This window comes from Capra hircus, chromosome 8 (genome assembly GCF_001704415.2).
Source record: "Capra hircus breed San Clemente chromosome 8, ASM170441v1, whole genome shotgun sequence".
NCBI classification, from domain to species: domain Eukaryota; kingdom Metazoa; phylum Chordata; class Mammalia; order Artiodactyla; family Bovidae; genus Capra; species Capra hircus.
The window spans coordinates 103,005,790-103,029,923 of NC_030815.1; the positions used below are offsets into that span (position 1 = coordinate 103,005,790).

The 24,134-nt window shown below is 48.6% G+C and overlaps 1 protein-coding gene across 2 annotated transcripts; it reads right to left on the minus strand.

Moving 5' to 3' along the window:
* On the minus strand, positions 5,772-18,552 carry AMBP (alpha-1-microglobulin/bikunin precursor). Of its 2 annotated transcripts, XM_013966294.2 has the most exons (11): positions 18,116-18,552; positions 16,490-16,632; positions 14,827-14,903; positions 13,794-13,910; positions 13,238-13,339; positions 12,463-12,509; positions 8,727-8,808; positions 7,897-7,947; positions 7,479-7,646; positions 6,997-7,170; positions 5,772-6,141 (listed from the first exon to the last, which is right to left on the minus strand). In XM_013966294.2, the coding sequence occupies exons 1-11, from the start codon at positions 18,230-18,232 to the stop codon at positions 6,110-6,112; spliced, it is 1,110 nt and encodes a 369-aa protein (XP_013821748.1). In that variant the 5' UTR covers positions 18,233-18,552; the 3' UTR covers positions 5,772-6,109. The 2 variants fall into 2 exon arrangements, with proteins under 2 accessions (XP_013821748.1, XP_005684398.1); XM_005684341.3 differs by lacking the exon at positions 7,897-7,947 and having other exon boundaries at positions 5,774-6,141.

Genomic DNA, 24,134 nt, shown 5'->3' on the forward strand with positions numbered 1-24,134 from the left:
AGCTCCCTTGGGTGCCCTCCTCTCTCTGTCCTGAAGCTCTGGGCAGCGTCCTAATGCAGCGGCCCACTCAGGCTCCCCAGTGGCTTTCTCACAGCACCCCCTTTCCTAAACCTCCCTCCCCATTGGCTGACTGCTGAAACGCTGCCATGCTCCGACCCAGCTCTCCCACTCCTCCAGGACGGGGTGACTGTTCCCCACCTGCCCAGAGTTAGCGCACCCATCTCCTAAGTGAAGCTCTCGTCCACGTTCACCTTGCCCTGCGGTCACATGCAGGCCTTGTGCTCCTTCGCCCCCCGGCACTGGCCTCTCAGACCATGTATGTGGAGTTTGAAGTGTCTGTGGAGGGGTGTCTGGCCCTGCCAAATTTCCCAGCGCGGCCATCACCCTAGCCAGGTTAAGAATCAGAGCCCTCCACGAGGGCCCTGCCAGGGTGGACTCGCCCTGAGCCTCACGCTGCAGACAGGCTCATCGACGCTTGGCTTGGATAGTCAGACTGAAGGCAAGTCTTTGACAACGCCACCAGAAGACAGCTGTGGCCTGAGCCGGGAGCAGGGAAGGAGGGGCGACAGCTTCTCCTGAAGCAGGTCTGCTGTTGCCAGAACAGCCGGCGCCTTGGGCTTCATCCCTGTCCTTAACACGATACAGTCAGTGAAAGTAAACGTGGAAGTTGCTGTCATGTCCGGCTCTTTGCGACCCCGTGGACTATGCAGTCCATGGAATTCTCCAGGCGAGAATACTAGAGTGGGTAGTTTTTCCCTTCTCTAGTGGATCTTCCCATCCCAGGAATCGAACTGCGGTCTCCCGCATTGCAGGCAGATTTCTTTACCAACAGCTCTCAGTGCACTCCCCAAAAGGGGTGCACTGCTGGGTCAGCTGAACAACTTCCCATCAATCAAATCGCAGGAGTCACAGCATGAATGGGCTGTGAGTCTGGGCCAGCCTCCCAGAGGCATCAGCCCTGCCCTCAGAAGCCCCTTCTGTGGGAGTTTCCTGCTGTTCAGCGTACCATGTGGACGTCCCAGAGCCGGTGGGTGAAGTTCAATCAAGGAATTTCTATGGGCTCTGAAACAAAAGTCAGGAGTCCTGCTGAAGCAGGAAGACCCCTCCGCCCCCCACCTCAGAAAACCAGGATCCAGTAAGCCCAGGGCATGGCCAGAGCCTTGGTATGGCTGAGGGGCCAGCCCCTGGATTTTAAAATTAAAAAACAAACACATTTTTCTGAGTAGCCACGTCCATGTTGTAGAAGAGATGAGTGTGACCTGTATCTTTAAGAGAAAATTTAAGATGAGATGGTTTAAGAATCAAACAGGTGGGGCTTCCCTGGTGGCTAAGCAGTCAAGAATCTGCCTACCAGGGCTGGAGACACGGGTTCAAGCCCCAACCTGGAAAGAGCCCACATGCCTCCAAGGAGCTAAAGGCCATGCGCCACAGCTTTTGAGCCTGTGCCCTAGAGTCTGGAGGCCGCAACTACGGAGCCTGCGTGAAGCAACTGCTAAAACCCAAGGGCCCTAGAGCCCGTGCTCAACAACAAGCCACCGCAACGAGAAATCCATGCACTGAAGCTGAGAGAGTCGCCCCCGCTCGCCGCAACTAGAGCAAAGCCCGTGCAGCAACAAAGACCCAGCCCAGCCAAAAAAAAACAGAAAAAAGCGTAGGTCATCTCAGCGTTTGGCTGGGAATGCTTCTGGTGCCTTCTGAGATGAGGGGACTCCTGACTGGAGGAGTCCCCTGAGGCGGTAAGACCAGATCCAAGGGAATTTTTTGTAGAGAAAGTTTTAGCAAGTGTCGTGGAGACATGTCTCCAGAACCAGGCAGGGAGGCAGCAGGGGCTGGTGACCCTCAAGGGTGGCTCTGTGTACACGGGCCATGTCAGTTCAGCTCCTTCACCTTGGCATGCAGGATGCAGGCCCAGGGCTGCCGGAACTTATTTGTCAAGAGAATTCAGAAACTTAGATTTTGATATGGAGGTTCTTTTTCTTTCAGTCGTGCTTCCTGGTATTCGGGATCTTAGTTTCCCAACCTGGGATCAAGCCCCCGTCCCCTGCTGTGGAATTGCACAGTCTTAATCACTGGACTGCGGGGGAAGCCCCCAAGAGGTCCATTTTTAAATGGGGAATTCAGAACTGAGAGATACGTTATGAGCCAAAAAGGCCCATCCACCAGCTGAGCTGAGGGTGGCTGACCTATCTGTGGCTGGCATCCTCTGCTTTAGGCATTTGTCCTTTAAGTTCAGTTCAGTTCAGTTGCTCAGTTGTGTCCGACTCTTTGCGACCCCATGAACTGCAGCACGCCAGGCCTTCCTGTCCGTCACCAACTCCCGAAGTTCACTCAAACTCACGTCCATAGAGTCAGTGATGCCATCCAGCCATCTCATCCTCTGTTGTCCCCTTCTCCTGCCCCCAATCCCTCCCAGCATCAGAGTCTTTTCCAATGAGTCAACCCTTCTCATGAGGTGGCCAAAGTACTGGAGTTTCAGCTTTGGCATCATTCCTTCCAAAGAAATCCCAGGGTTGATCTCCTTCAGAATGGACTGGTTGGATCTCCTTGCCATGCAAGGGACTCTCAAGAGTCTTCTCCAACACTACAGTTCAAAAGTATCAATTCTTCAGCGCTCAGCCTTCTTCACAGTCCAACTCTCACATCCATACATGACCACAGGAAAAACCATAGCCTTGACTAGACAGACCTTAGTCGGCAAGTAATGTCTCTGCTTTTGAATATACTATCTAGGTTGGTCATAACTTTTCTTCCAAGGAGTAAGCGTCTTTTAATTTCATGGCTGCAATCACCATCTGCAGTGATTTTGAAGCTCAAAAAAATAAAGTCTGACACTGTTTCCACTGTTTCCCCACCTATTTCCCATGAGGTGATGGGACCGGATGCCATGATCTTCATTTTCTGAATGTTGAGCTTTAAGCCAACTTTTTCGCTCTCCTCTTTCACTTTCATCAAGAGGCTTTTTAGCTCCTCTTCACTTTCTGCCATAAGGGTGGTGTCATCTGCATATCTGAAGTTATTGATATTTCTCCCAGCAATCTTGATTCCAGCTTGTGTTTCTTCCAGTCCAGTGTTTCTCACGATGTACTCTGCATAGAAGTTAAATAAGCAGGGTGACAATATACAGCCTTGACGTACTCCTTTTCCTATTTGGAACCAGTCTGTTGTTCCATGTCCAGTTCTAACTGTTGCTTCCTGACCTGCATACAGATTTCTCAAGAGGCAGGTCAGGTGGTCTGGTATTCCCATCTCTTTCAGAGTTTTCCACAGTTTATTGTGATCCACACAGTCAAAGGCTTTGGCATAGTCAATAAAACAGAAATAGATGTTTTTCTGGAACTCTCTTGCTTTTTCCATGATCCAGCGGATGTTGACAATTTGATCTCTGGTTCCTCTGCCTTTTCTAAAACCAGTTTGAACATCAGGGAGTTCACGGTTCACGTATTGCTGAAGCCTGGCTTGGAGAATTTTGAGCATTACTTTAATAGCGTGTGAGATGAGTGCAATTGTGCGGTAGTCTGAGCATTCTTTGGCATTGCCTTTCTTTGGAATTGAAATGAAAACTGACCTTTTCCAATCCTGTGGCCACTGCTGAGTTTTCCAAATTTGCTGGCATATTGAGTGCAGCACTTTCACAGCATCATCTTTCAGGATTTGAAACATCTCCACTGGAAGTCCATCACCTCCACTAGCTTTGTTCATAGTGATGCTTTCTAACGCCCACTTGACTTCACTTTCCAAGATGTCTGGCTGTAGATTAGTGATCACATCATCATGATTATCTGGGTTGTGAAGATCTTTTTTGTACAGTTCTTCTGTGTATTCTTGCCACCTCTTCTTAATATCTTCTGCTTCTGTTAGGTCCATACCATTTCTGTCCTTTATCAAGCCCATCCTTGCATGAAATGTTCCCTCGGTATCTCTAATTTTCTTGAAGAGATCTCTAGTCTTTCCCATTCTGTTGTTTTCCTCTATTTCTTTACATTGATCACTGAAGAAGGCTTTCTTATCTCTTCTTGCTATTCTTTGGAACTCTGCATTCAGACTCTTATATCTTTCCTTTTCTCCTTTGCTTTTCACCTCTCTTCTTTTCACAGCTATTTGTAAGGCCTCCCCAGACAGCCATTTTGCTTTTTTGCATTTCTTTTCCATGGGGATGGTCTTGATCCCTGTCTCCTGTACAATGTCACGAACCTCATTCCATAGTTCATCAGGCACTCTATCTATCAGATCTAGACCATACATGACCACTGGAAAAACCATAGCCTTGACTAGACAGACCTTTGTTGGCAAAGTAATATCTCTGCTTTTTAATATGCTATCTAGGTTGGTCATAACTTTCCTTCCAAGGAGTAAGCATCTTTTAATTTCATGGCTGCAGTCACCATCTGCAGTGATTTTGGAGCCCCCCAAAATAAAGTCTGACACTGTTTCCACTGTTTCCCCATCTATTTCCCATGAAGTGATGGGACCAGATGCCATGATCTTCGTTTTCTGAATGTTGAGCTTTAAGCCAACCTTTTTCACTCTCCTCTTTCACTTTCATCAAGAGGCTTTTTAGTTCCTCTTCACTTTCTGCCATGAGGGTGGTGTGATCTAAATATTTGTCCTTTGGGTCACTTCAAAACATCCGTCTTCAGAGTGGTACCTTCAGACTGATGTAGATGGTGGCCCCAGTGTATGATACGTGCATGGAGGGGCAGGTATAGCTAGACGCAGGACGTGAGGACGTTGGTGAGTTGCAGCCTGGAGAGCCTGTCGCTTCTCCCTGTGTCCCCGTCCCCAACTCCAGCCATTTCTGTCAAGAGAGAGTCCCAGCTACGCCCACAGATGCTGTCCCTCAGAACAATCCTCTCTGTTAGAACCTAGAAGCCCCAGGCTCAGTGCTTTGGGGAAGATAAGAGGGAGGAATCTCTTATGTGATCTGATCAAGAGGGCTGCAGAGCTGTCTCCACCCAGAATCCTTGCCTCTGGGTTTGTCCCCTCCACCAGAGATGTGCAATGCCCACCCTTCTCCCTTCCTGAGGGTCTCTTAATCCAGAGGGCTAATGGCGTGAAAGGGACTCTGGACCAAGCGAGCTGCCAGCCCTTAGCATGCTGTTTACCCCACGGAGAAGAGGTGCCGTCTCTGCCTAGGTTTCTGCTGCCAGGGTCAGCGTTCCATTTCAGTACACACGAAGCTGGGGTTTTTTGCTCTCTCACCAGCAGCAGTCCTCAAGGCTCTGAGCAGATGGAGCTAGCAAGAGGTGTTTATGAATCTGATGTTTGTAGATGTGGTCTCTGTGATCTGGAGTCTCCTGGAGTCCTGTGCTTGGGCCAAGTTGGTGCCCAAGCCATGCTGGACAGCCTACCTGCTCTCTTCCTCCAGGGAGGAGAAGGAGAAGCTGGGCTAGACCCAGGACTTGCAGCTGTGGTCCAGGGCCAGATGGTTGTCCTGGACACAATAAAAAGGGCAATGAATATTCTCCTTCCAGGGCCAAGGGCCAGAGTGAGGATGGCAGGAGATGGGATCTCCAGGGCCTTTGAGGAGGAACAGCCTGAGGCTTTCCAGCCCTAGCAGCTACAGCTGGCGATATGGCTGTGAACAAAAAAAGGCTGCAGGGGTGGGTGGCTAGGGGTTCTGTGTGGCCAAGGGCAGGGGAATTCTTCCAGGCACTTGTGGGCATTTACCTGACCCCCCTGGGCACACACTAGGCATGGTAATTTCTTCTGACCCTGGGCCACTGATGATCTCCACAAACCTCTCCAGGAAACAAGTATCCAGAGTTGCTACCTCTTTTCTCTCCTGGCTTTATTAAAACAAAACAAAATAATCCCATTTTATACAGAACTGTGATTTATGTTTCGTAATTTGCATAGCCAATTTCATGTCCTGAAGATGGCTCTATTACATTTCCCACACACACATTTTTCATTTCTGGGGAAAGTTCATGCCCCCTCCCCAGCTGGTCTCCCTTCCCCCCAATCTCATTATACTTCGTGATGAACAGTCAGGACATGGAATTTCAGGAGTCTACAATTCGGTTTTTATTGGAACCTGCGGTAGGGCTCTGGGGCAGACTCTGACCCTCCCTCTTCCTGCTGCCTGGTGGACTTCTGGCCTGCGGGCCGGTCAGTTGGAGAAGCGCAGCAACTCCTCGTCCGCTGTGGACACAGAGAGGCTCAGGGAGTAGGTGTGGGGTCACCCAAGGGCCTGTGGTTGGGGGCGGTCAGGGCATGGGGATGCCTCATGGAGGAGGGAAGGCAGCTGGGACTGAGTTCGAGCCTGAGCCTGAGGCCAGAAACTTCTGCTTGCGGGGTGACTTGGTAACTCCAAGATGCATTCCACAGGATGCCCTGGTTTTTTGCCTCCTGATTTACTTTAGGCACCGTTTTTCCGGTGGGGAGATAAGGCACAGAAATCTTAGTAGCTGCGGCTTCTCGGAATGCTACTCTCGTTATCCTCGCAGCATTGCCACCGTTACTAGTACTGGCTGCTGCTAGATGGGTATGAACCAAGCGAGGCGCTGTGCCGCCTAGGAAGTGGGTCCTTTGTCCCACTTTACAAAAGAGAAAACTGAGACTTAAATTGGTACAGTCCACGGGGTCACAAAGGCAGGCATGAATGAGCACGCAAGCAGTGTAACAGGGACAGACGTGGACTGAGAAGATCCAGAGGTCTGAGCCTTCAGGGAGCAGTGACTGGAAGTATCTGAATCGTCTGAGTAATGATGTGGCCAGCCTGAATGTGGCAATGAATGCCAGGATTGGAGCCCGCTTCTGCCCCACTCAACCCACCCCACCTCTGCTCAGGCCAGCACCTCCCCAGGTGCCTCACCCCAGCTGGGGAAAGGCCTTGGGCTTGGCCCCTTTTACAGGTGGGAAACTGAGAGAGTGGGTGTGCTGGTCACCAGTACAGAGTCCAGAACTCAGCTCTTCAGATCCCTGCTGCCTACCAGGGCTCCCCGACCCAGACTCTGGTGGCCCCTCAGCCCCGCCCGGCGTTGTGGGGCCTCCTACCTTCACCAGGAATGCCACAGTACTCCTTACACTCCTTCTCCGAGTAAAACTGGTTGCCATTGCCGTTGCAGCCCCCATAGATGAAGCGGACACACTTCCCCTTGACAGCATCAAATGCCCAGAGCTCGATGCCGGCTCGGCATGGCCCACGCACTATGGGGAGGTTACAGGCCTCTGCGGAGTGGGAGGGAGGCGCAGAGCATTAGAAAACCTCGTGATCACTGACCTGAGGCACCCGGCAGGGACCCTACTCACCTGGAACGCCTAGACCTTTCCTACAGATTGAGAAATCGGGCCCCTGGAAGACCTACGTGCCAGGGGTCCCCCACACCCAAGCGCTTAATTCCTGTGCCTCCAGGAAACTGGCCCTGGAATCCCACCGCCTGAGCATCCTCTGTTAGCTACCTGTTCAGTGGGCAGGTGGTCTGTTGGGAGGACAGGAGAGGGCAGTGCAGGGGACGCGGGAGTGGGGTGGCACTCACCCACGGTCCGGCAGGTCTGCAGACACTCCTTCTCCGAGGGGAAGTTGTTGCCATTCCCCATGCAGCCGCCGTAGTAGAAGGTCTCACAGGCCATGGATGTACCATTATAGAAATACCTCTTGAACATCCCCAGGCAAGGACCCTGTGAGTAGCCCAGCTGGCAGGAATCTGTGGAGGGGCAGAACAGCAGCGCTCGCTGAGTGCTGACTGTGTGCCTGTCACCAGGCTGGACACTTCAAAGGGGAATCACCTCATTTAGTTTTCATCTCTGCATTCAGAGGAATCATTCTCAGCCCGTTTTAAACGTAGGGAAATAGACTCCCTGAGAGGCAAAGAGATTGCCTCAGTTACCTACAGCTAAGATTCCAAGTCATATTTGTTGGACTCCAAAAACCCGTGCCATAATATGAGACGTTACCAATGGCCCAGAGACCAAGCATCCCGCTTTTGTCTTGTCTGCCCAGCAGCTCTGTAAAGATAGTGGTTGAGGCTACATTCGCCAGCATGCATGCTGGCAGCCTGACCTTTCTGCCTGATGTCCCAACCCTGTGCCTTTGCTCTCACCATTCCTGCCCATAGAATGCTCGAATGCCTTCCTCCATAAACCATAAATGGACATAACATGAATTCTCCTTCATCCAGGAAGTCTTCCCTGATCACTCCTCCCCTCCCTTTTCTGAGCTCCCTCGACTCTTTAGCTCACTCTCCTCTTTCAAGTCTCTTATTTTCTTCCTTGATTGCCTCCTCTACTAGACCAGATGTGTTTGTCTCCATGATCCCAGTGCTCAGCAGAGGGTCTGCAGGGCAAAGCAGGGTCAGGGTTCAATGTTTGCTGAAAGAGTTGAAGAGTGATCAGTCTATCAACTACACAGAGTATGCTCACATATTTTTCCATGTGTTCCCACAAGAGCCCTTGAGGTCAGCTCAGCAGGCTGTTATCCCATTGTACAGTTGAGAAAACCAAGGCCAGGAAGCCACTAAGTGAAACAGACAGGCCAAGAACTTGCTTCTCATCATGGAGCTGAATATTTCTAAGCTCAAGGACCATGCCTTATGATCCCCTCTTTCAACAATGTCTGGCACAGGGCAGAGGATGGGATTTGCCTTTTCTAGGCTTTTGCTTCATTCTAGTAGAAGAATAAGAAAGACTTCATGGTGATGAGGGCAGCTGGAGTGAACCAGCTGTGGGCCCTTCCTCTCTCGAGTGTGGCAGAAGGGGGTTTAAAAAAAGCAGGGAGTAATCCTCACCTTCTTTCTTGCTGAAATTAGTTACTGGTTGTCCAGCCCCAGAGCCTTCCTCTTCCTGGGTCAGCACAGCCCGCCGAGCCCTCTAGGGGAAAAAACAGAAGAAGCTATTTCAGGGACCTAGCCTCAGTTTTTCCCCTGGACCCCAGGAATGTAAAAGCCATTTGCTCTGAAGATCAAGGTGTAGACAGAAACACAGCTACTAGGCTGATGAATGGCCTGTTTTTCCCAAAGCATCGGGCTTCCCAGGTGGCACTAGTGGTAAGGAATCCGCCTGCCAATTCAAGAGACAAGGGTTCAATCTCTAGGTCGAGAAGATCCCTTGGAGGAGGGCATGGCAACCCACTCTACTAGTCTTGCCTGGAGAATCCCATGGACAGAAGAGCCTGACAAGCTACAGTCCATGGGGTCGAAAAAGTTGGACACAACTTCGAAACCAAACAACAAAAACAACTGGCTAAAACAGACGAGGCAGGAGACAGATAAAAAGAAGCAGAACAGAAACTATCCAGACCCACTTCAGAAATCTCATTCAAGGTTGAAGGAAATGGGAAGATATTCTCAAACAGGGAAGAATTCCAGGATTCAAATACTTAAAACTTCCTTGAACACAGCAGTTTGTGAAGAAATGGCATTAAGAGATTAATAGAAATAATAACTCAGGAATGGTGAAGCTGTATTGTATTCACTAGGAGAGAATGTAGAATCCATTAAAATATAGAATGAGTGCTAAATGTCTGGGCATTGCAGAGACAGAACAGAATGGGAATGGTACCAGTCTGGACAGAGTAACAGAAAAAGGGAAGAGGAGATGGAACACAGTTTTGAGAGTAGAGACGTCTGTCTGCCAAGTCCCAGAGACAGTAGACACCCTCTGAAAGCGTTCACTCACGTTTAAAGTCACTCAGTCGTGTCCCACTCTTTGTGACCCCATGGACTACACAGTCCATGGAATTCTCCAGGCCAGAATACTGGAGTGGGTAGCCTTTCCCTTCTCCAGGGGATCTTCCCAACCCAGGGATCGAACCCAGGTCTCCCACATTCCAGGCAGATTCTTTACTAGCTGAGCCATAAGGGAAGCCCAACCTTGACTTAGAGCATTCTTTAAGAAATAAACCTCTTGGCAAGGATAAATATTTATTTGAAGATTTTTTTTAAACCTTCAAACTTCAGATTTTTTTTTTTAATTCAAGTAAAACAACAGTGAATGCCTTTTCAAATTCAGGAGTAGCGTCTGGAATGCAATTCCATTTAATAACAGCATATCTAAATCTGTGCATCTGTCTATCCAACTTTCCTTCCATCTGCCCCTCTCCAGGTTTATACAGGTCAAGATTCCTGGAATAATGTGAATGCTCAGAGTTTCTAGGTGGTGCAACTTTTCAAAACTTGTTTTTTATACTTTTTATACTGCATTGTTTTAATTCTTTATGATGAGATAAGTTAGCTTTATAGTAGCAATGGTAATTTTTCTTAAAAAACAAAAAAGCACTATAGCCACTATGGGGAACAGTGTGGAGAGTCCTTAAAAAACTGGAAATAGAACTGCCATATGACCCAGCAATCCCACTGCTAGGCATACACACCAAGAAAAACCAGAATTGAATGAGACACGTGTATCCCAAAGTTCATCGCAGCACTGTTTATAATGAGACACGTGTATCCCAAAGTTCATCGCAGCACTGTTTATAATGAGACACGTGTATCCCAAAGTTCATCGCAGCACTGTTTATAATAGTCAGGACATGGGAGCAACCTAGATGTCCATCCGCAGATGAATGGATAAGAAAGCTGTGGTACATATACACAATGGAGTATTACTCAGCCATTAAAAAAAGTGCATTTGAATCAGTTCTAATGAGGTGGATGAAACTGGAGCCTATTATACAGAGTGAAGTAAGTCAGAAAGAAAAACACCAATACAGTATACTAACGCATATATATGGAATTTAGAAAGATGGTAATGATGACCCTGTATGTGAGACAGCAAAAGAGACACAGATGTATAGAACAGTCTTTTGGACTCTGTGGGAGAGGGTGAGAGCGGGATGATTTGAGAGAACAGCATTGAAACATGTATATTATCTTATGTGAGACAGATCGGCAGTCCCGGTTCGCTGTATGAGACAGGGTGCTCAGGGCTGACGCACTGGGATGACGCTGAGGGAGGGGATGGGGAGGGAGGAGGGAGGGGGTTAGGATGGCCTTGGCTGATTCATGTCAGTGCATGGCAAAAACCACTACAATATTATAAAGTAGTTAGCTTCCAATTAAAATAAATTAATTAATTTTAAAAAATAGGGAAGCAAAGAAATATGTTAACAGTGCGAATTCTATGTGGAAATAGGACAGTATTGTCCTTTTTTGCTTTCTTTCAGTTTAAAAAATTTTCTTCAGTTTGCATGCAACAAATTCTCTTTTCATTTTTATTCTATTACAAATATTTTCTAATCTTCCTTGTTATGGCTTCTTAGATACACCCATCATTTAAAAGTGAACATCTAATTTCCAAATACCTGGGATTTTATTTAAAGTATCTTTAATATTAATCTCTCATTTTGATACTATTTTCTCATTTAAATGCTTTCTTCTCTACAGTCACCCTCTGTGTTTTTTTTTTTTTTTTTTTAGTCTAACTTTATTGAGGCTTTCGATGGCTAAGTCAAAGATTTCTCTTGGTAAATGTTACATTGCACTTGAAAATATGGGGATTATTTTCAAGTGTCTTTCAATATTGATTTCTAACATAATTCCACAGTGAAGAGAACAGACTCTGTATGATTTCAGTATCTTCAGACCATGAAATTTTTGCACTTCATCTTATGTCCCTGGATATGTTCCAGTGTCTCCTAGTTTATAGTCTATGGGAACTGGAATAGAATTTGTATTCTGCTGTTGTGTGAAAACTATATAAATCTTAATTATGTTGAATTGGTTTTCAGTGCTTTTCAGGTCTACTATCTCCTTCCACTTACTTGTATATTCATTCTATTAATTTTTGAGTGTTTGATATTGAAACTCCAACTACAAACCTTAATTTATCTATTTTAAAAAATAATTGTAATATATAGTGGAACATATGTAACCTTGTTCTGTGTTTTCCAAGTCCCTTGTGCATATGTTATATACTTTCATAATTAAAAAAATAAAGATTAAAATGAAAAAAGTTTCAAAAATATGTTTCTAAAATGAATATATGTACTTTTATACACACACACACATATATATAGACACAACAGTAGACTAAATTAGTATATATAATTTCCAAATAATCAGAGAAAGAATGAAGACTTAATCAGTATGGCAAAAGGCAGGAAAATTAAACAGAAGGAAGCCCCCCAAATCAAAAGTCAGCAAAGGAGAGGCATTGGCTTGAGAAACTGCTTGCTCTCGAGTTTGCTGTTTTTCAGAGCTCAACTGACTTTATTTTCATCTATTGAGTGTTGAGTATCTTTATCTCATTATTGAGTCTGTTACTGCTTTTAGGCACTTTTCTAACGTCACTGGATTCCAGCACCTGCAAGGTAAAGGTAATTAATACATGCCACAGATGAGGAAAGGGACATCACATGGGGCAGCAACTAGCCCCATGCAGAACTGGGACTGAGCCCAGGTGGGTCTGACTTGCCCATCGCTGCCTTCTCTCAGCAACCCCACCCACCGGCATGGCAGGGGAGCCTAAGCGGGCAGGGTGGGGCTGGGCTGGGCTGGGCTGGGCTGGGGGAACAGAGGTGCTCACCGAGAGTGGAGTGGGCACTGGATCCTGCTCTCCAGGGACACATTCACCTGAGTCAGAGGACAGGAGAGAGAGGGAGTAAGACCCAGACAGGATTTGCTTCTTCCGCAGAACTAATGGCCATATGGCGGGCGGGCCCCCTCGCTGGGACCTGTCCCGTGCATCAGCCCCCTGCAGGGACGGCTCCACCCGCATGGCTTGCTGAAGGGCATCGCTGGAAAAGTGACGGGCTGGTGGCTACACCGCTGCCTCACCTCTATCGTCTCCACCCCTTCCCCACCACCAGCATTCCAAGGCTGACATCTATCCAGCACTTACTAGACACCACGTATGGTGCTACTGTATTTAATGCCTTTATCTCATTGACCCCTCACAGTAGCTTCTAAGGGGGGACATTATTATCCCCATTTTACAGATGAGGAAATGAGGCTCTGAAAGCCGCCAGAAGCCGCCCGGCTCAGTCTGAAGCTCGGTGCTCTAACTCCCACCCTCAATTGCCTCCCAAGAGGTGGCCCTGGATCCTGCTGTCACCGCACCTGGCAGGTGGCAGCAGAGTGGGTTCTGAATTGGCTCTAGTCTCAGCTCTGCCAGGCACATGCCGAGTGACCTGGAGCAAGTCCAGGGACCCAGAGTGCCTTTCCTATAAAGAGAGGAGGGGAACTATAGCTCAGCTTACCTCAAGGGGTGGTGGAAGAGACCCAGGGGCTGGGGGGATGTTCTCCGGGGGCCACAGAGGACGACAAGGGGACAGAAATGTGAGGGGGTGGGGTGCCATTACCTCTGTCGGGCATTGTGAAGATGGCGTCTTCGGGGATGCCCACACCCAGGGCCACCTCCCTGAATTCCTCCAGCAGGCTTTCCCGAAGCTGCGGCTCACGCCCTGCAAGTGGGAGGCAAGGGGAGATGCCTAGAACAGCAGGGGCCAGGGCCGCCAGGGCCTGGCATTATTTTGCCCGGGGATTTTCATTTCTGGGACATTTGAGACCCATTGACTCAGTTGGGTCTCTTCAGCACCCTTACGGAAAGCTCAGCTCCAGAAGAGGAGGAGGAGCCTTCCCAGGCTCTCCATTCTGGGTCTCCCAGCTCTCCACCCAGCACAAGAGCAGTTCTTTAAGGGCCCAGAGATGCTAGAATTCTCTGGAAATTTTGAGCTCAAAAGAAGAGGCTTCAGCCTGAAATGGGAGACTGAGCTCTACCTCTTTCAGGGAGAGTAAATGTTTTCACTTTTCCCGTAACTGGAGTTTTGTTGGAAGGAAAAAGCAAAACTCCCTGCACTTCCCCACTTCATTTCCCCAATGACAGGTCTCCTCCCACCCCCAGCTGCAGGCCTTTACCATAGAGCTTGGCAGTAACGGTGGGTCCATGGCGACGGCTCAGTTTCTTGGTCAGAAAAATGGCATACTCGTCGTAGTTGGTGTGGACCACATAGGACTCCATGGTGATATTCCATTCTGCATGGAAGATGAAAGAAGACAAAGAGATCAGCGGTCAGGAGGCTTCTGACCTGAGATCCTTCACCTATTCACCCACGTATCATCTCTTCATCCATCCTTCTGTCCACCACCCTTTGGATATGTTCATTTATCTATTCGTCCATCTTCAGTCTCCCTCTCCATCCATCTCCTCCATAGATTCGTCACTTATTCATCCACCATGATTTCATCTGTGCGTCCTCTCTGTATATCAGCCCATAAATCCATCCATTTTCCTCCCTTCCTTCCCTCCCTCTTTCCTTCTTGCTTTCCTCCATCTGTTAACCCATCAGTTTATGTATTTAATGACTGATTGATTACTCAACTAATCTACCATCACACATACATTCACTTACCATTTTTTGATTCTCTCACTCATTTATTTATCCAACCATTCGTCTATCCAAACATTAACGCTCTGACACGATTATTTGATGCATAGAGCAAATTCAATAAACATTTGCTGGATTAATGATAAATTCATGTCCACATCTATCCCTTAGCACCATATACTCTGTACATGGTAGATGCTTAGCAAGTTTTTATCAGTTGATTGCAGATGCCTAACAGGAAGAGTGATGAAATCTTGATGTTATCCTCAGCATTCAGAACCATCACTTGAATTCAGTAATGTTTTCAGCGCATCACTTAAAACCAGCACTTGATGAGCGTGTACATGGGTAGGGCAAGGGTCATGGGGGTAGAAGCTAGAGAGACAGAAAGAGAAAAGAGGGAGAGAGAGAAGAAGGAGGGGGGAATTTGGAGGGAGGGTAGATGACATTGCAGAAAAATGGGAGGAATGGCAGTAGGGGCAGAGAGGAAGCGAGCTTAAGACATCAGGCATTTTTTTTTAGCAAAGGAGAGAACTGTGGGAGTCCCCTTTGACTCAACTTACTGGCTTTGTGAAACAGAAACTTGCCATCAGTGCTTGTTTTCTCATAAATACCAGAGATCGATTCACAGACACCTTTCCTGGAAATGAACAAACCACAAGGAAGATAATATCTGGTAGAGACCATTGTCCTGACACCCCCCTCTCCTACAGGGTCCTTCCAAATACAGGGGTTTTTTTTGTTTTTGTTTTTTTGTAATTTGAAAAGTAGTGTTTCCAAATATCTGGTTTAATTCTCACACCAGTCCTGAGAGACATCTGTTTCACAAAAGAGAACAGAGGGTCTGAGGGGGAAAAAGGAGCTAACTGATGCTATCCTCTTGGCTAAACCCAGCACCAAAAATCAGCACAGTATACGTATACACCAGGAAATCAGAACAATTCATTAACACATTAATGCATTTATTACTTTCTGTCTCTCTTGCCCCATTTTCCCCATCTGAGAAATGGGGATAATGATAGTTTCTACCTTATATGGTGGTTGAGAGCGTCAAATGAGATATTTTATGCAGAGAGTAAGTACTATGCACGCATTAGCTACTATCTTCACCAGCTGAGTTACCAGGGAAGCCCATTATTGTTATAATGATGATCATTTATCTTATTGATATTTAACGAGCATCATCTACATGCCAAGCACTGTGCGACAGGCTGGGGATACACAGAAAGGCAGGGGAGACCCTGTCCCGTCATGGAGCATTGGACTGTAAAATCCAATGAGGGGGGTGGGCAGGGCAGAGGCAGATGCAGTCCGTGTGGTTACTGCCACGTGGGGGGAAGCGTGAGGTACTCAGAGAGCACAAAAGAAGGCATGTAACCTGAACCTGGATAGGTGGAGGGAGTCAGGGAGGCCTTCCCGGAGGAAGCAACAAAGAACCTGAGTCCTGAAGGATCCATAGGAATTAGCGCAGGAAGTGGGGAGAGGTTTTCTAGGTAGGAGAAATATCTGCAAAGTCCCAGAGGATGGAGGGTTCCAGAAACTGAAAGAAGATCCAGCTAGGTGGGTCAGAAAGTATGTAGGTGTGTGGGGAAGGGAACAGTGAGTGCTTGGGAGTCAACGGAGGGCTGGAAAGTTATGTTGAAGGAGTTGAACTTTATCTCAAGGGCAATAGGGAAGGAACTCTGGAGTTTTTGAAAGGCCTTTCTGGTTGCGAGGTGATGAATGGATTGGATGGAAAGTTGGAGGTTAGAGGTGGGGAGACATGTAGAGAGGCTGCTGTAGATAACAGTAGGAAAGAAAGGTGAAGATGACTTGGTCCAGGGCAGTAGAGGTGAAGAGGGAAGAAGGAAACAGACTGGAGGGAATAAGGCAGAGCGGGGGCGAGGCTGGATGGTGGACCGAACGGTCGTGGCAGAGGAAAGAAGAGTCTAAGACATGCGCCTGCACCCAGCTTTCCAGGTTGTGTAGAAACACCTTTGCTGAGCTAACGGAAGCCCAAGGGGCAAGAGTAGATGGGGAAACAGGCAGAGTGCTGGGGGCATTGCCCTTGAGGTGTAGATGGGACAGTTAGAACGGGCTGCCCCGGCGGTGGGAAGCCTGGCCCTCAGGAGTGAGTCCTGGCTGGAAGTAGAGACCTGCCACTTTCCAGGACAGGGTGGAGGCTGAAGCCAGGGTGGGGGTGAGGATGGGGGTGGGTCCCAGTCCCCCAACCCCGTCCCCACTCACCGCCTGTGAGTGTTGGTGACACTGATCTCCTTGCTCGTCGGCCCCGCTTTCAACACCACTGTGCTCATGGTCATCTTGTCCTTGAACCTCTTCAGCCATGGGCAGGTGGAGCCCACGGCCACATTGAACCACTTCCCGTAGATCTAGGAGGCAGCCACAAGCCCTCAGGATCTGGACCTGGACAAGACTGGGGGGGAGCATCTGTCCCCCTCCCCCTTCTCAGTGACGTCTCCTCCTAAGTGATCATGTCTCACAGGTAACTGGAGGCTACGAGGCCTCCAGGGAGGTGGAGCCCTGATGATGGCGCTCCAGGCATCATGGCTGGCTTAGGAGGGAGATGGCAGACAGACCCCACTCCGCCCACTGGCAGGGGGCCTGACTCTGCTGAGATGCAGGCCCTGGGCTGCTCACTGGACAGGGTCCAAATCCCCATGCCCCAAGGTCACCATCAGCCACTGCCCCCCAAGAGCAGGAGCCCTGTTTCTTACTCCTCCAGGGATGCTCACCACCTTGCACACAGCCCATACCTCTGTGTTAGAAAGCAACTCCTTTCCCTAAGCTGAGCCTGACCCAGGACGAGCCTGCCGCTTCTAGAAAGAGCCCTTAGGTGTCTGCAGACCCTTCGCCATCCCAGACCACCAGAGACCTGTTCCTCATGCCCTGCTCCCCACAACCCTTCCTCATCCCTAAACGTAAACAAAATCCATACTGCGGCTACAAAGGTCAGAAGGAAACTGGGGTGGCGGTGGAGGGACAGGCTTTGCTCAAGGTCACCCAGTGATTTGGGCAGAGCTGGGGCTGGACAGCAGCCTCCCCCACATAGCACCCTGCCATAGCCACTTAGTCCCACTGGCCTGATTTCTGTCCTGCTCCTCTTCTCCCCATGATCCTACAGGTAGGGCAGAGGGCCCAGGATGGGCTAACAGAGATGTTGCGGCAGAGGTGAGTAGTTAAAGGATAAAGGGATGCAGGTTAGAGGGTGGGCAGAAGAGTCACACAAAGCTGGGCACTGCCGGGGGGAGGTGCTGCAGGGGCAGCAGGACTTGGTTGGCACCAAGCCTTCTCTGCTGCTGCTGCTAAGTCGCTTCTGTCGTGTCCAACTTTGTGTGACCCCATAGACAACAGCCCACCAGGCTCCACCGTCCCTGGGATTCTCCAGGCAAGAACACTGGAGTGGGTTGCCATTTCCTTCTCCAATGCACAAAAGTGAAAGTGAAGTCGCTCAGTCTTGGCAACCCCATGGACTGCAGCCCACCAGGCTCCTCGGTCCCTGGGATTTTCCAGGCAAGAGTACTGGAGTGGGGTGCCATTGCCTTCTCCAAGAAGCCTTCTCTGGGTGGGTTCTAATTGGAGCACGATTTCCCTTGGAGCCCAAAAGTGCAGGTTCAGCCTTCAAGATCTTTGACTCAGAATGGCAGCCCAGAGTCCCGCAAAAGGGTGAGTGCAGAGGTGCAGCTTCAGTGAAGTCCTGACAGTCTGAGCAGCAGGAAGGGCCCTGAGGGACCCACCCGTGGAGTTCCAGATGCAGAGACTGAGACCCCAAGGCACACAGGACTTGCCCCTTCCCGCCAGCAAGGCCCAACGGCTCAGACACCTCGCCATCACTGCCAGAGACGCCAGCCTTACCCTAGACAGGTCGAAGTTCTCCTGCACTTGAATGTCATCAGGCAATGTGGGCAAGGGGTTGGCATTCACCACCAGGCAGGCAGTCAGTAACAGCAGCAGGCCGCTGAGACTCCGCATGGCTCCAGTTCCTCTGTCTGGGGTGTCACTCACAGGCTTGGCTGGTCTGGGGATGGAAGAGGCACCAGCTCCCTGCTCGAGGCAGCTACGGACTGGGGCTGGGGAAGGGGCCTGCGGCTGTAGGTGACCTTGCTGTTTGCCCTGCTAGGCCAGGACCAATCAGAGCCCCAAGGCCAGGGCCGATCGATCCCTTTTAGTACCCTGGCCGGGGTCACAGTCCCCAGGGGCCAGGGTAGCTGTTTCAGAGGAGCCGCTGGTCAAATGCAACCTGGCCTGGGTGCAGCTGGATGCTGGGTTCAGGCATCACAAGGACTTCCCCAGAAACTCCTCACTTGTGTCAGGCAGGATGGGAGAGACCAGCAGCCCAAGCCCTTCCTGCTGAGTCATTCCACCTGTAAGCCAGGAGAACAAGCCCAGCTGGCCTGTTTACCATACACAAAATTCTAGGGCCTGGGGAGAGTAAGTGACTTAGCAAAGACTATAAGCTGTTCTATGGCAAAGCTTGCTTCCCTTGTGGCTCATATTGTAAAAAATCTGCCTGCGAGGTGGGAGTCCCGGGTTCAATCCCTGGGTTTGGGAAGATGCCCTGGAGAAGGGAACGGCTACCCACTTCAGTATTCTTGCCTGCAGAATTCCATGCACAGAGGAGCCTGGCAGGCTACAGTCCATGGAGTTGCAAAGAGTTGGACCTGACTGAGCGACTTAACACCACCACCATGGCAAAGATAAGACTAGAGCTCAGATATCCTGTCCCCAGAGCTCCTTCTCTGACCCATGGCTTCCCACAGCCCTAGCAAATAATATTAATAGTCAAAATAATAATAATGCTGCTGCTGATGTCCACAGCTTCGATGCACTGAGCCTCTGGTATGTACCAGCTAGGCATAAGTACTTTTCACCTGCCCTGAAATGGCTCATCCCCACAACAGCCCCAACAAGCAAGTGCTGTTTTTCCCCTTTATAGACAGGCAGCCTTTGGTGGTGGCTGAGAGCATGGACTTGGGAGCCAGGTTGCTCTCTGTGCTGCTCACTGGGGCAGAGGGCAGCATTGGGTGAGCGACTTTACCTTTTACCACATCCATGTCTTCATCTGAAAATGGGATAGTAGCAGTTCCTGGTTCAGAATATTGTCACAAGGATTGAAGAAGGTCATGCTTGCAAAGCACTAGGATGGTAGCTGGCACATGGCGGGAGCTGATTGTGTTTCCTGAGGGTTGAATAAAGTCCCCTCCCCACAAACTCAAGTGCACCTGGGACCTCAGGTGCGTATGTAATTAGTTCAGATGAGGTCCTACCGGAGGAGGATGAAACCTCAGTCCAAGGACTGATGTCTTCATAAGACAAAGAGGAGGGAGACTTGGACTCAGAGACACACAGGGAAGATGGCCACAGGAAGACAGAGGCTGAGACTGGAACGAGGCGGCTGCAAGCCAAGGAACGCCAGGGGCTGCCAACAGGAGCTGGGAAGAACAAGGAAGGATTTTCCCCTTGAACCTTCAGGAAGGATGCGGCCCTCCTGACAACTTGCTGTAGAGCTTGCAACCTCCAGAACTGGGAGAGGAAACGTTTCTGTTTTATTACACTACCCACTCTGTGGTGGTCTATTCATGGCAGCCTTAGGAAACTAGACAGTGTTCATTCCATTGAAATATTTAACGGGAATTTTTAAAAAGCAGATCTGTTTGTCTCCAAAGATCAAACTCTTGCTAGTGATACTGCAGGTCCTCTCTACTTTAAAATTTTTTTTAAATTATGAAAGTATGATAACACATTTACACAAAACTTGGAAAATACAGAAAATTATTTTTTAAGTAGATAAATTAAGATTTTTAGTTGGAGTTTCAACATCAAACTCTCAAAAATTAACAGAATGAACGTGCAGAGAAGTAGGAGGATGGAAAGCACTATTAGCCTGAAAAGCGTGAAAGCATGAAAAGCATTGGAAACCAGTTCAACATAACTAAGATTTATACAATTTTCACATAATAGTAGGAACCAGTTTCTATTCAAGTGCCCGTAGACTGTAAGCCAGGAAACACTGAAACACAGCCAGGGATGGAAAACAAGCTGCAAAAAGTTCACAGTCTAAAGATATTGAAATCATACAGTTTGTTCGCTTATCACTGTGGAATTATATTAGAACTCAGTATCAAAAGATACTTGAAAATGACCCACATATTTTCAAGTGCAATGTGGCATTTACCAAGAGAGACCTTCAACTTAGCCGTTGAAAGCCTCAGTAAAGTTAGACTGAAAAAAACACAGACGGTGATTGCAGAGAAGAAAGTATTTAAATGAGAAATTAATATTAAAGATATTTTAAACAAAATCCCATGCACTTGGACATTAGATGTCCACTTTTAAATGATGGGTATATCAAAGCAACAACCACAAGGAAGATTAGAAAATATTTGCAACAGAATAAAAATAAAAAGAGAATTTACCAGAATGTGTTGCGTGCAGCTGAAGCTGCTCCATGCAATTAAATGCAACGTGGAGTCTTGAAAAAGGTATGAAAACAAATAATGAACACTAGCATAAAATTTGTGGGATTTGAACAAAATCTGTACTTTAGTTAATAATACTGTGGAAAGTAAAGTGTTAGTTGTACACTTGTGTCCGACTCTTTGTGACCACATGGACTGTAGCCCTCTAGGCTCCTCAGTATCACCTGTTAATCTCCCGATTTTTTTTTTTATGACATAGTATTTCTTCATATTCTCAGAACTGGACTCAAAGTTTCAAGCCTCATTCAAATTTTTTTAAATCACTGAGATAATTTTCTAGACTTTAAGCAGTAATACTAGATGCCAAAGTACACAGAACTATATTAAAGTTTTGACTGAATATAAATTAGAAATCCAGCATTCTATTCATACTAAGTCAAACAAGAGGAATCAAAATGTCATAAGTTTTTTTAGATAGGCAAAAATTCATAAATTTTCTGAAATATATATACTATATATATTTGTTGTTGTTTAGTCAATAAGTTGTGTCCGACTCTTCAACCTCAGTGGACTACAGCATGCCAGGCTTCTCTGTCCTTCACTGTCTCTCAGGGTTTGCTCAGACTCATGTCCCCTGAGTCGATGATGCCATCCAACCATCTCATCCTCTGTCATCCCCTTCTCCTCCTGCCCTTAATCTTTCCCAGCATCAGGGTCTTTTCCAATGAGTCAGCTCTTTGCATCAGGGGCCAAGGTGCTGGATCTTCAGCTTCAGCATCAGTCCTTTCAATGAATATTCAGAGTTGATTTCCTTTAGGATTGACTGGTTTGACCTCCTTACCATCCAAAGAACTCTCAAGAATCTTCTCCAACACCACAGTTTGAAAGCATCAATTCTTAGGCACTCAGCCTTCTTTATGGTCCAACTCTCACATCCATACATGACTACTGGAAAAATCACAGCTTTGACTATATGGACCTTTGTTGGCAAAGTGATGGCTCTGCTTTTTAATACCCTGTCTAGGTTGGTCATAGCTTTTCTTCCAGGGAGCAAGCGTCTTTTAATTTCATGGCTGCAGTCACCACCTGCAGTGACTTTGGAGCCCAAGAAAATTAAGTCTGTCACTGTTTCCGTTGTTTCCCCCATCTGTTTGCAGGGAGAAATATCAATAATCTCAGATATGCAGCTGACACCACCCTAATGGCAGAAAGTGAAGAGGAACTAAAGAGCCTCTTGATGAGGGTAAAAGAGGAGAGTGGAAAAGCTAGCTTAAAACACAACATTCAAAAAACTAGGATCATGGTATCCGGTCCCGTCACTTCATGGCAAATAGATGGAGGAAAGAATGGAAACAGTGACAATTGTCTTCCCTCTTGTTCAGAGTTTCTCAAGATTTTATGGTTTGTTTCGTGGTGATAGTGAGGAGGCAGTCTGAACTTAAAGGGGCACTGAGAGCCAGAAGCCTTGACTTGTTCGATGCAACTTTGGGGATGACCTTCCCTCTGCGAAGCCCACTTTTCTCACCTGTAAATGGAAGACAGGAATCCCTGATCTGACAAGAGGTCAAGTGAGCAATGTGTGTGAAAGCCCACTGCCTCGCCTGTGCGATGGTGTCAGGATGTTTGCCTTTGAAGAAAGCAAGCCTGATACAAGAATGAAAAACATCGCAACGAATCCTGAACAGGAGCAGAGCCATCCTGTGAAGGTTGCCTGCAGGGCACCACAGTGGCTCATCTGATCTTCACAGAGGGTCTGCATTGTCAGGACCGTCAAGCCCCCCGGCCCCAAGGGAAGCCTGAGACCCACACGGGTGTAGAAGAATCCCAGCCTCTTTGGGGGCAAAATTATTCAACCCTCCGCACAGCCCCTCCTGGGGAAGGGGAGAGGCAGGGAGGATGGGCCCAGGATGTTGATCTCTTCTCCCACCTCCAGACATGTTTGCTCTCCTGAGATTATTAACCAGAGCAAACAGTGAGAGCAAACTCTGACAAAGCCCACCTGGACTTTGAGCCGCTTTTTAAAAATTAATCCGGAACCACAAGGACGCAGGGCTAGCAGTAAATAGGAGTGCTGACCCTCTTCCCCCTCTGGCCCTCGGGGTGGAAGGAGAGAGGCTCTAGGGCCCCTGTCCTCCTAATGGATCCAGGGTCCAAGGGTCCACTGAAATTGGCCAGGTCCCAGAACCCTTTCCAGGGGAGGGCAAGGGCCTGATCACGCAAGAGACCTCCGAGCCTCAGAGCCAGGGCAGGAGGGAACGGAGGCCTGGTTCAGATGAACCCTCTGGGCCTCGGAGAAGGAAAAGAACTTGTTCAAAGTTCCCCAGCTTGGGGGTGGTGCAGCCGGAGGTCATATGGGCCTGGCTCCAGAGCCCAGGCTTTCCCCCATCCTTTATTCATCCGTCCACTCATTCATTTACCAAACATGCTCTCCAGGCTTGGTGCTGAGGATAGGATGGAAAAGAGGACACATTCCCCAGAGCTCCGCCCCCAAGAGCGAACCTGGCATGATGAGTAGAAATCAGCCAGCCAAAAAGGCAGGCATAGGGTGGGGGTGGGGTGGGAGGAGGAGAGGGTATTCCAGACAGAGGAAACAGCAACTGTAAAGGCTTAGAGGAGGACGGTGGAGAGAGAAATGTATTTGGAATGCAAAAACAAACAAGCCAAACCACAGGTCTGCAGCTTGGGAGACAAAGGGAGACGTGGAGCGAGCCGGGGAGGTGGAGAGGACCAGCAGGGAGGACTGCGACGCCAGCTCAAGGGGATTGCTGGCTGTCTGGAGTATCTGGGGAGCCCTGGGGCATTTTCAGAAATGCTTCTGGATTCATAATCGGGAGAGATGTGTGAGGAGGCAGTGCAAGTAGGAAGCTCAGGAAAGCAACTCACTGGGAGGTTTTCCAGGAAGAAGGAAGGCCGGAGCACTGGGATCTGGCGAACAGACCGGCAGGGACATCAAAGACATTATTAGGTGGAGATGGCCAAGGTTGGGACATTCCTCCGCTAATGGAGGAAGCGGGTGGCAGGGAGGCCTTGACTCCCCATGGCGAGGTATCCAGCCGTGGACCTCATCCCAGGGCCTGACACTGCCCAGTTCCCTCAGACTCAGAGCCACAACCTTTCCCTCCAGGGGAAACTGGAGGCGGCAGCACACAGGACTCCTTCAGTGATGGAGGAGGAGTTATTCTCACCGGCCAGCTCTGTCTAGGTTTTGTTCCCCATTCCGGTTGCAAAGAGCCAGGCCACCCACCGGCTGGAGTTCCAGTCCTTGTGACTTGCTGGGTGACTGTGGGCAGTCTTTCTCTCCTTGACCTCACCCTCCTCCTCTGGATTCTTGATGAAGGTATAATCTCATGTGACAGGTGAAATAAGCACTGGGTGAGGGGCCTTTGTGAAAGTGCTCCCAGTGTACACATGGGAGGGACAAATGTCATCACAGGCACTTCGCACAGTGTGTTAAG

Excerpts from the sequence above, each read along its gene's own strand:
- AMBP (XM_013966294.2), bottom strand. The coding sequence starts at position 18,232 with ATGCGGAGTCTCAGCGGCCTGCTGCTGTTACTGACTGCCTGCCTGGTG. Across the intron at positions 16,633-18,115 it reads AGAACTTCGACCTGTCTAGG|ATCTACGGGAAGTGGTTCAA; the intron begins GTAAGGCTGGCG and ends GCTGCCTCCTAG. Across the intron at positions 7,948-8,726 it reads TAATTTCAGCAAGAAAGAAG|AGCTGCTGGGCAGACAAGAC; the intron begins GTGAGGATTACT and ends CTATCTTTACAG.